Source organism: Grampus griseus, assembly GCF_964374135.1.
Source record: "Grampus griseus genome assembly, chromosome: 17".
NCBI lineage: Eukaryota > Metazoa > Chordata > Mammalia > Artiodactyla > Delphinidae > Grampus > Grampus griseus.
The window spans coordinates 18,570,072-18,582,249 of record NC_139011.1 but is presented as its reverse complement, the minus strand read 5'-3'; the positions used below and the strand labels follow the sequence as shown (position 1 = coordinate 18,582,249).

The 12,178-nt window shown below is 35.9% G+C and overlaps 1 protein-coding gene across 6 annotated transcripts in view; it reads left to right on the top strand.

Annotated features, from left to right (window-relative positions):
• COL14A1 (collagen type XIV alpha 1 chain) overlaps window positions 1-12,178 on the top strand; it is a 251,503-nt gene that overhangs the window by 30,244 nt on the left and 209,081 nt on the right. For 5 of the 6 annotated variants that reach the window (XM_082674497.1, XM_082674500.1, XM_082674496.1 and 2 more), the window contains exons 4-5: window positions 4,575-4,718; window positions 8,982-9,071. In XM_082674497.1, coding sequence (XP_082530623.1) covers window positions 4,575-4,718; window positions 8,982-9,071 — 234 coding nt within the window. The remainder of the gene's footprint in view (window positions 1-4,574; window positions 4,719-8,981; window positions 9,072-12,178) is intronic. The other variant, XM_082674499.1, reaches the window with a different exon arrangement.

The window sequence follows — 12,178 nt, the reverse complement described above, 5'->3', positions numbered from 1 at the left end:
TTTCATAGTTTTACATGTAGCTGTCCAGTTTTCCCAGCACCACTTATTGAAGAGGCTGTCTTTTCTCCACTGTATATTCTTGCCTCCCTTATCAAAGATAAGGTGATCATATATGCATGGGTTTATCTCTGTGCTTTCTATCCTGTTCCATTGATCTATATTTCTGTTTTTGTGCCAGTACTATACTGTCTTGATTACTGTAGCTTTGTAGCAGAGTCTGAAGTCAGGGAGCCTGATTCCTCCAGCTCCGTTTTTCTTTCTCAAGATTGCTTTGGCTGTTTGGGGTCTTTTGCATTTCCATACAAATTGTGAAATTTTTTGTTCTAGTTCTGTGAAAAATGCCAGTGGTAGTTTGATAGGGATTGCATTGAATGTGTATATTGCTTTGGGTAGTATAGTCATTTTTACAATGTTGATTCTTTCAATTCAAGAACATGGTATATCTCTCCATCTATTTGTATAATCTTTAATTTCTTTCATCAGTGTATTATAATTTTCTGCATACACGTCTTTTGTCTCCTAGGTAGGTTTATTCCTAGATATTTCATTCTTTGTGTTGCAGTGGTAAATGGGAATGTTTTCTAAATTTCACTTTCAGATTTTTCATCATTAGTGTATAGGTATGCTAGAGATTTCCGTGCATTAATTTTGTATCCTGCTACTTTACCATATTCATTGATTAGCTCTAGTAGTTTTCTGGTAGCATCTTTAGGATTCTCTATGTATAGTATCATGTCATCTGCAAACAGTGACAGCTTTATTTCTTCTTTTCCGATTTGGATTCCTTTTATTTCTTTTTCTTCTCTGATTGCTGTGGCTAAAACTTCCAAAACTATGTTGAATAATAGTGGTGAGAATGGGCAACCTTGTCTTGTTCCTGATCTTAGTGGAAATGGTTTCAGGTTTTCACCATTGAGGACGATGTTTGCTGTGGGTTTGTCATATATGGCCTTTATTATGTGAAGGAAAGTTCCCTCTATGCCTACTTTCTGCAGGGTTTTTATCATAAATTGGTGTTGAATTTTGTCGAAAGCTTTTTCTGCATCTGCTGAGATGATCATATGGTTTCTCTCCTTTAATTTTTTAATATGGTTTATCACATTGATTGCTTTCCTTATATTGAAGAATTCCTGCATTCCTGGGATAAACCCCACTTGATCATGGTGTATGTGCTGTTGGATTCTGTTTGCTAGTATTTTGTTGAGGATTTTTGCATCTATGTTCATCAGTGATATTGGCCTGTAGTTTTCTTTCTTTGTGATATCTTTGTCTGGTTTTGTTATCAGGGTGATGGTGGGTGGCCTCGTAGAATGAGTTTGACAGTGTTCCTCCCTCTGCTATATTTTGGAAGAGTTTGAGAAGTAAGCATGTTAGCTCTTCTCTAAATATTTGATAGAATTCGCCTGTGAAATCATCTGGTCCTGGGCTTTTGTTTGTTGGATGATTTTTTTGTTATTGTTAACATCTTTATTGGAATATAATTGCTTTACAGTGTTGTGTTAGTTTCTGCTGTATAACAGTGCATCAGCTATATGTATATATATATCCCCATATCCCCTCCTTTTTGCGTCTCCGTCGCACCCTCCCTATCCCACCCCTCTAGGTGGTCACAAAGCCCCGAGCTGATCTCTCTGTGCTATTTTTAATCACAGTTTCAATTACAGTGCTTGTGATTCATCTGTTCGTATTTTCTCTTTCTTCCTGGTTCAGTCTCAGAAGGTTGTGCATTTCTAAGAATTTGTCCATTTCTCCCAGGTTGTCCATATTATTGGCATATAGTTGCTTGTAGTAATCTCTCATGATCCTTCGTACTTCTGCAGTGTCAGTTGTTACTTCTCCTTTTTCATTTCTAATTCTATTGATTTGAGTCTTCTCCCTTTTTTTCTTGATGATTCTGGCTAATAGTTTATCAGTTTTGTTTATCTTCTCAAAGAACCAGCTTTTAGTTTTATTGATCGTTACTATCATTTCCTTCATTTCTTTTTCATTTATTTCTTATCTGATCTTTATGATTTCTTTGCTTTGGCTAACTTTGGGTTTTTTTTGTTCTTCTTTCTCCGATTGCTTTAGGTGTAAGGTTATGTTGTTTATTTGAGATGTTTCTTGTTTCTTGAGGTAAGATTGTATTGCTGCAAACTTCCCTCTTAGAACTGCTTTTGCTGCATCCCATAGGTTTTGGGTCATCGTGTTTTCATTGTCATTTGTTTCCGGGTATTTTTTGATTTCCTCTTTGATTACTTCAGTGATCTCTTGGTTATTAAGTAGTGTATTGTTTAGCCTCCATGTGCTTTTAAATTTTTACCGATTTTTTCCTGTAACTGATATCTAGTCTCATAGCAGTGTGGTCGGAAAAGATACTTGATACGATTTCAATTTTCTTAAATATACCAAGGCTTGATTTATGACCCAAGATATGATCTGTCATGGAGAATGATCCATGAGCACTTGAGAAGAATGTGTATTATGTTGTTTTTGGATGGAATGTCCTATAAATATCAATTAAGTCCATCTTATTTAATGTATCATTTAAAGCTTGTGTTTCCTTATTTATTTTCATTTTGGGTGAACTGTCCATTGGTGAAAGTGGGGTGTTAAAGTCCCCTACTATGATTGTGTTATTGTCGATTTCCCCTTTTATGGATGTTAGTATTTGCCTTATGTATTGAGGTGCTCCTATGTTGGGTGCATAAATATTTATAATTGTTATATCTTCTTGGATCGATCCCTTGATCACTATGTAGTGTCCTTCTTTGTCTCTTGTAATAGTCTTATTTTAAACTCTATTTTGTCTCATATGAGAATTGCTACTCCAGGTTTCTTTTGATTTCCATTTGCATGGAATATCTTTTTCCATCCCCTCACTTTCAGTCTGTATGTGGCCCCAGGTCTGAAGTGGGTCTCTTGTAGACCCATATATATATGGGTCTTGTTTTTGTATCCATTCAGCCAGTCTATGTCTTTTGGTTAGAACATTTAATCCATTTACATTTAAGGTAATTATCGATATGCATGTTCCTATTCCCATTTTCTTAATTGTTTTGGGTTTTTTATTTTAAGTCTTTTCCTTCTCTTGTGTTTCCTGCCTAGAGAAGTTTCTTTAGTATTTGTTGTAAAGCTGGTTTGGTGGTGCTGAATTCTCTTAGCTTTTGCTTATGTGTAAAGGTTTTAATTTCTCCATCGAATCTGAATGAGATCCTTGCTGGGTAGAGTAATCTTGGGTGTAGGATTTTCTCCTTCATCACTTTAAATATTTCTTTCTTTCTTGTTTTCTTTTTGCGGTATGCGGGCCTCTCACTGTTGTGGCCTCTCCCGTTGCGGAGCACAGGCTCCAGACGGGCAGGTTCAGCGGCCATGGCTTACGGGCCCAGCTGCTCCATGGCATGTGGGATCTTCCCGGACCAAGGCATGAACCCGTGTCCCCTGCATCGGCAGGCGGACTCTCAACCACTGCGCCACCAGGGAAGCCCTCACACCAGTCAAAATGGCCATCATCAAAAAAATCTACGAACAATAAATGCTGGAGAGGTTGTGGAGAAAAGGGAACCCTCTTGCAGTGTTGGTGGGAAAGTAAATTGATACAGCCACTATGGAGAACAGTATGGAGGTTCCTTAAAAAACTAAAACTAGAAGTACCATACGACCCAGCAACCCCACTACTGGGCATATGCCCTGAGAAAACCATAATTCAAAATGAGTCATGTACCACAATGTTCTTTGCAGCTCTGTTTACAATAGCCAGGGCATGGAAGCAACCTACGTGTCCATCCACAGATGAATGGATAAAGAAGATGTGGCACATATATACAATGGAATATGGCTCAGCCATAAAAAGAAATGAAATTGAGTTCTTTTTAGTGAGGTGGATGGACCTAGAGTCTGTCATACACAGTGAAGTACGTCAGAAAGAGAAAAACAAATACCATATGCTAACACGTATATATGGAATCTAAAAAGAAAAAATAATGGCCATGAAGAACCTAGGGGCAGGATGGGAATAAAGATGCAGACCTACTAGAGAATGGACTTGAGGACACAGGGAGGGGGAACGGTAAGCTGGGACGAAGTGAGAGAGTGGCATGGACATATATACACTGCCAAATGTAAAACCGATAGCTAGTGGGAAGCAGTCGCATAGCACAGGGAGATCAGCTTGGTGCTTTGTGACCACCTAGAGGAGTGGGATGGGGTGGTGGAAGGGAGGGAGACACAAGAGGGAAGAGATATGGGGATATATGTATATGTATAGCTGTTTCCCTTCATTATAAAGCAGAAAGTGACACACCATTGTAAAGCAATTATACTCCAATAAAGATGTTAAAAAAAAAGCAACCGTGTTATGATGAAAGATATTTGCAAATGTGTTTTTATCTAGTTTAGACAACTGTTTGTCTAATGCAAAGCGTATAACTGAAAGTGAGAATGAAAAGTGTACTAAAATTAGTATTATGTAATAGCATTATACATAGTTTTGAATGTCTTCACCTTTAAAATCTTGATTTCTGGTTAGTAAAATTTCTTAATGTACACAGTTAACCCAGTTCTTAGAACTGATTTATCTTTCTGTTTTATTATAGGTGGAAAAACCAATCAATTGAATCTCCAGAACACTGCAACTAAAGCGATTATTCAAGGTCTGATGCCAGACCAGAATTACACAGTGCAAATTATTGCATACAATAAAGACAGAGAAAGCAAGCCAGCCCAAGGCCAATTCAGAAGTATGTATTTACAGACCATCAAGGGCTGCCCTGGGACTCTATCTCAGCTCTGAGTTTGAGTCTGTGGTAAATATTGTATCGATAACAGGTTAAAATCCTAGATGGTTTAGATTTGAAAAGATCTTAAAAGACATTTAGTATAATCTTCTGTGAGTTCCTTTTATCTCTAATATTCTCTGTCCCTTCCTTTACCCGTTTCATGGTGCTCCTACTTATCCTTTAAAAAGGTTTTAGTTCTTAAATGCTCTCCCGGACACTGTCCACTGAGCCTTATGCAGACATCTCATGTACCCAGCACATAATAGCTGCTCAATAAATACTTTCAGGATTCTGTAAAGGGAGGTACTCTCTCTGCCCCCATAATGGTCTAGCAAGAGAATGGATGGGAGTGTCTTCATATATGAGCCAGTTCTCAAATAGTAAGTTGGGAAAATACTTGACATACAGAGTCATTCTAAGCAGGAGAGAAAGCTCTGAGGCAGCCCTATCCATGTCTGTGCTGTTCCATTAGAAAGCTTTTCCTTATGTTGAATTTAAAAGTTGTCCACAAAGACCCTGATTCTTTTGACTTTCAGGAAATATTCATTCATTCACTCATTCTTTTTTTTTTTTTCCACTTAACAAGTGTATATTGCATGGCTACTAAGTGTGAGGCCCTGTTCTAAGCCCTGGGAACATGACAGATCCCTGCCCCCATGGACCTTATATTCTAGTGACCAGAGACTACAGCAACTCCGTCTTCCTGGAGATGACTTATCTAATTGGAGGGCAGAGTTTTGTATATCAGGAATACAAACAGAAGAGGTCTGTCCTGGTTAACTTTCTGTGTTACTTCATTGTTAAGGTAGACTCTTTAAAAAACCCAACTCATTATTAAGGACAATTTTAAACATAACTTAAAAAATCAGCAGATTCATAAAATAAACCCCTAAATATTCATCAGTTGCTTCAACAATTAACCATTCATGGTCACTCTTGTTTCATTTATACCCCCATACTCCCCTCTCTCATATTATTTTGAAGTAAATCCTATACATCATTTCAAATAACAATAGCTTTTTAAAGGGTTAATCCGCAAATCGGGGAGGCTGTGGGTTCTAGAACTTTATATACAGCAATGTTCTATCTGGATTTTTCTATCCCTCCCTTCCTTTTTTTTTTTTTTTTTTTTTTTGCGGTACGCAGGCCTCTCACTGTTGTGGCCTCTCCCGTTGCCGAGCACAGGCTCCGGACGCGCAGGCTCAGGGGCCACGGCTCACGGGCCCAGCCGCTCCGTGGCATGTGGGATCTTCCTGGACCAGGGCACGAACCCGTGTCCCCTCCCTTCCTTTTTATCTTTCTCTTCTAGGTTATGTTTTACGAGACACATTTTGTGATTTTTCTTAAATTAAAAAGAAAAACTTTGTTAACCCGCTACCTCTTGAAACTTCTCAAAAAAAAAAACATTTGGTGAATCCACCTGTCAGCAGGACCTACAGATGTTTTAAATGTTACATTCTTTTGAGATTCAGTGTCTGGAAGCTCTGGGAAAGGGTTTTATGTTATTTTCAATATAAATCAGCCTTCTGTCTCATTTTATTGGCACTGTGCTTCAGTTTCTGGCCTCTGACATTCCTACATGAGTAAGGGAAATAACTTTCCTTAAAGTTTGTGAGAAGCAGTAAAAAGGACAAGGAGAAACAATTCATTTCACTTTAGTCTTAAGCTTTTGTGCGATTGATTATTGCAAATATTCCACTGACTAGCAGCATAAGAATCACAGGTAGCCTTAAAACTTTGCCAACAGCTATTTACTCAAAACATTTAAAAGGAAATGCATTTGTTTTCAGTTTGCTTAGCTCTGCTGACATAATCTTAGTGAAACAGTCCAACTTGTTAGATAAATTATATGGACGCATATATATTTTTTAGCTATGTTATTTTTATTGGCAGGTTAGGTTAGTCTTAGTTCTTCCCAAATAACAATTTATAAGAATGAAATTAAAATAACTTTGTTTGGATGGTTTCCTTTTCCATTTTGCATTTCAGTTATGTTTTTGCTCCCCATGAGATGGAACTAAAGCCTGTTCTCCCCTCCCTGGAAACCTTTCATTCTTGGATCCAGGAAAATAATGATCTAGACAAATCCTGTGGATATAGGTTTGCAGTTAGTGTAGGGATTTGAATTTTTCATAAGTCCGTCTTCTACACAGGGAAACGTAAGGAACAATCTTTGGATTTTGAAGACAGAAAGGCATGTCTGAACTGTTATGATTCCAAATCTGGTGTGTGTATTTGGCCAAGCAACTTAACTTCTAGCCTCAGTTTCCTCATGGGCAAATGGGGTGATGGTTTGTGCCTATTATTGTGTGGATTAACTCACGTCAGCACACAGTAGGGGCATGGTTGCTTTTGTTGTTATGATTAATACCACTTTACTCTTGACAGTCTGTTTTCTAATTGATTTTGCCTCCTGCGTGAGGAGGACAGAAGCTTGGCGTGACATGTGTTACATCTTGTATGTGACCTAGTGGCCCAATTCAAAGTGACTTTTTTTTTTTTTTTCTTGTTCATCTGTAGAATGGATTTTGGCCATATTTTGGCAAACTTTATTTTTGGCCACTATTTTTCCCTTTGGAAATATATTTTGCTAATCGCTGCCTGCAAAATCTTGCTCATTTTTTAAAGTTTGGCCCAAATGGCACCTTCCTGGTGAAGTTTCTCAGAGTCCCCACCTCTGCAATTATTCTTTCCCAGATCTATTTCTACTTTTAGTACAACTTTCCTCACACTAAAGTTGCAGACTTATTTTCTTTTACAGAATGAAAGCAATTTGAGGCCATGGTCTATGTGTGGGTGGGGTTGAACATATAGATTTGGAAATTATCCACGGAAGGGTGAGAATTAAAACTGTGGGATGATAAAATTGTAGGCGGGGTGTACAGGGATGCAAGGGAAATGTAGTTTATGACTGTGTTTCAGGAATGGAAGCAGAAAAATGATCCAAAGAATGAGAATGTAAAGGAGGGGTCAGAGGAATATGAGAACACCCAGGATAATGCATTTTTAAAAACTGAGAAAGAAAAGAATTTAAAGGAAGAGGTGTTCCAAAGTGTCCACGCCTTATAAAGAAATCAGAAGATGTCGTCTAAAAAATGGATTTAGAAAATGAGAAGATCAGTGGAAATAGCAGGATTAAGGCATCTTGTATTTATTATTATTTTTAATCATGGAATTTAATCTCTAAGTACCAGAAAGCCAAGGAAGGTTTCTATAAAGGAATCATAGAACTAGAGCAACCCGGCCTTGGCAGATGGCAAGTCTGAAACCCTTTTAGCAAAGGGGTGGAAGCCAGTAAAAAGAAGAGGAAGAGGAGGAAGAGATGATAAAGACAGGATTCATGGAATAATACCCTAAGAAGGCAAGAAGGATGGTTCAAAGGAAATCATTGCTTACCCTACAGAGCCAACCCTCCAATAAGTTTGCAGATTTCCATGAAGTGAATGCAATAATTAAATGAAATATTTTGCCATGGGATCACTTCCTCCTTTCCACAGGGTATTTTATTTGTGCAGATACCACTGCCATTTAGCGATGACTCAGGACAACTTCAGGTGCCAAGCAATAGCAGGGAAGCTGCTGTGGAGTGAAAAGTAAAGCTATTGGAGTACATAGGAATGAATGTATTAAAGGTCTGAGGGTGATTCTGGGTCCCTGAATATTTCATAAGGAAAGTAACAAAGAAATACTACTATTTATTAGTAGGGAAACATTTTTTTTAAGTTTGAAAGGAAATTATTATGGAGTTCCCTATCTTCTATTGCAGATAGACCAACTCCAAATGAGTATATTCATGGCTAAGATCTTTCTAGAACAGGGGCCAGCTCACAGGCCTTCCAGAAATCTGAAGACGTGGCTTGAATCCTGTGCCAACACTTTCTGGTTTTATGAGATAAGTCTTAGCTCCTTAGCCTGTTGTTCCTTCGTTCCCTCATTTCTGAAATGGGGCTAATCTTTTGATTTTATAACAATTATGAAGGATTACATTTATTTGATACATCTGCCCATAGTGAATACTCTACCAAAGTAATTCTGTGATTTCCACACATTCCCATGACAACATTGAAAAAAATAGCAGCTCCAATCTTCTGAAATGAGATTCTACCATGGAGCTAATTTCTACTTAAAACTTTCAATACTTGCAAGGGTTTTAGTTAAAATTCATTGAATATTTTCTTTTAGACTTTAACCTAACATGTTGCTGTATTTTTACTTTTTTTCCAGTTAAAGATTTAGAAAAAAGAAAGGAACCAAAACCCAGAGTCAAGGTTTTGGACAAAGGAAATGAGAATAAACCATCTGTACCAGAAGAAGGTCAGATTTTTTTTTTACTATTTGCTTATTTGGGGGATTGAGTTGTCTTAAGAACACAGGCAATACATACATCCTTGGCCTTTGGTCCCATCAGAGGAGTACAGATCTAATATGAAAATCTCCCTCAGCCCCACCTCATTCCCTCCTTCCATCCTCACACATAGTAACTGTCAACACTTCCCTCTCCCTTACTTTTCCATATTTAGTACATCACTAAGTTCTAGTGAGTTTATTTTCTATTGAAATACTGACAGAATCTGTTCATTTCTTTCCATGTCTATTGCCAGTACTCCGCTAAGCTCCCGTTTCTTTCCTGGTGTGCAGTATTATTTAGCAAGATCTCAATTTGTTCTCTGCCCAGAAGTTAGAGTGATCTTTGCAAAACAAATCTGACTCTACGCTCCACGTACCACCCCTCCGACCCCCTCACATCTTAAAACCCCTTCAATGGCTTTCCACTGCTCTTAGAATGGAGGCCAGATCCTTATCAAGACTTTCAAGGCCCCCCATAGTCTTGTGACCTACCAACCTTTCTTCCTTCTTCATCTCCTTCCTTCTTCATCTCGCTGTTTAATTTTAAAACTTTACGAACACATTGCAAAAACTACATACTTCTAAAAATGAAATTGCAGGGTTAAAGGATATGCAAATTTTACAATTTTGATAGTCTACCAAACTGACACAATTTTTTCAATAATTTATTCTTAAAACGTACACTCTTTCCAATATTTGAAATTCTCAGTTTCAAAGTTTTCCTATTTCTTCTAATAATTTATAATTTTATATTTATATTAACTATATTATTATGATTTATTGTTAAATATATCAGGTATATAAAAAGTATAAAAATAAGTAATAAGCAACTTTATCCAGTTAAGAAGATAAATATAAACAGCACAGTAGGAACTCCCTATATATCCCCGAATATTACTTTTCCTCCCCTTCTAAGAGGCTGCCAGTATTTGAATTCAGTGTTTATCATTCCAATATGTGTCTTTATCATTTAACTACATAAATATATGAATCCTGAAACCATATTTTAATTATGAATTCATATCTTAAATTTTGTATACATTTAATCAAAATCTATGTATATTTTGCAACTTGCTTTTTTTCACAAAATATTAGATTTTTTGAATTATCCATGTTGACTTATGTGAGGCAATTTATTCATCTTTGTTGTGTAGAATTCCATTGGATAAATATAACCCAATATATTTAACTCTTCTACTCTGATGTTCCCAGTATTTTGATATTATAAAATTGCTATAAAAAAAATTGCTCTAACTATTCTTATTTATGTTGCCTTCTGTACATGTGATAGAATTTCTCTAGCATATACACCTAGATATTGAATTATTCAATTATAATGTGTGCATATCTTCAACCTTGTTCATCTTGTCTATGGTATCTTATTATTTTATATGTTTTTATATATAATATTCTTTCCTTATTATGATTTCTTTTTCTAACTTCCTGAATTGAATGCTTATCTCATTAATTTTCAGTATTTCTCCTTTTCTATTATATGCATTTTTTAAGGCTACAAATATCCAAGTACTGGTTTAGCTGTATCACATAGATTTTGATATGTAGTTTTATTTTTATGTAGTTCATGCTATATAATTTCTAATTTCTACTAGGCTTTCTATTTTGATCCACAAGTTATTTAGAAATATATTATTTAATTTCTAAACATACAGAGATTTTTTTAAAAGATATGTATTTGTTGTTGGTGTCTAACAATTGCATTGTGGTACCAATTTTTTAAAAACCTTGTTCAGACTTATTGTTTAAATGTGGTCAATTTTTTTTTAACCATCGCATGTGTTCTTGAGAAAAATTTTAATCTCTGTGTCTGGGAGATTTGTCCATTTCTCTTTGTAACTCTGGTAGTTTTGCTTTAATTAGAGGCTAAGTTCATGTAAAATAAGAGTTGTTATATTGTCCTAGTGAATAATTCTTTTTATATTGTAAAAATTTTCTTTATTCTTAGTAATTCAATATTTGACTTAGACACTATTTTGTTTAATAGTCACATAACATTGATTCTCTGCCCTTTAAGTTTCACCCTATTTGTGTTCTCAGGTTCAAGGTGAGTAAATCTTTAAAGAGCATTTAGTTGGATTTTAAAAAATCATCTCTTACAATCTCTGTATTTTAATTGGTGTCTGTAGTCCACTTACATTTTGGATTTGCCATTAATTTTATGCTTCCTATTATGCTACATTTTCCCCTTGTATGCCTTATTTACTTAAAATTGATCACTTTTCTTTTTTTTAAATACATTTTCCCCTTTACTGAACTAGCAGGTATTTAATTCTTTTGTGTTTTTTGTATGATTATAATTAAATTTTTAGTGTGCTTACAAAACCAAACTTTAAAACTAATCAGTATATTTACCATTTCCCACCAATACAAAATTTTATAGTACTTTAACTTCAATTATCTACCCTCTATATTTTACTTAATTCATAACAAATACATTAATTTTAACATTTTTGCCTCATGAAGATGTAATATTTATAATAATTATAATTTTAACAGTCATTGTTTGTCCAGAACTTCCCATGTTTATAAATTTCTTTGCTCATTATTCCATCTTGCATCTCAGATTTTCTGCATGTGTTCAGTTTCCTTTAGAGAAGATCTTTGGTGGTAAACTTAACTTTATTCACACAAAAATATCTGCAGCCCACCCTCAGTTTTGAAAAACTAGCTGGGTACCAGATTGAAAGTTGTTGTCTCTAATCATTTAGAAGATATTTCACTCTCTTTTGGCTCTTGTTTTTTTTTTTTTTTTTTTGTTTCAATGAATGGCTTTATTTTTTTTATTTTTTTATTTTTTTAACATCTTTATTGGAGTATAATTGCTTTACAATGGTATGTTAGTTTCAGCTTCACAACAAAATGAATCAGTTATATATATACATATATTCCCATATCTCTTCCCGCTTGCATCTCCCTCCCTCCCACCCTCCCTATCCCACCCCTCCAGGCGGTCACAAAGCACCGAGCTGATCTCCCTGTGCTATGCGGCTACTTCCCACTAGCTATCTACCTTACGTTTGGTAGTGTATATATGTCCATGCCTCTTTATCGCTTTG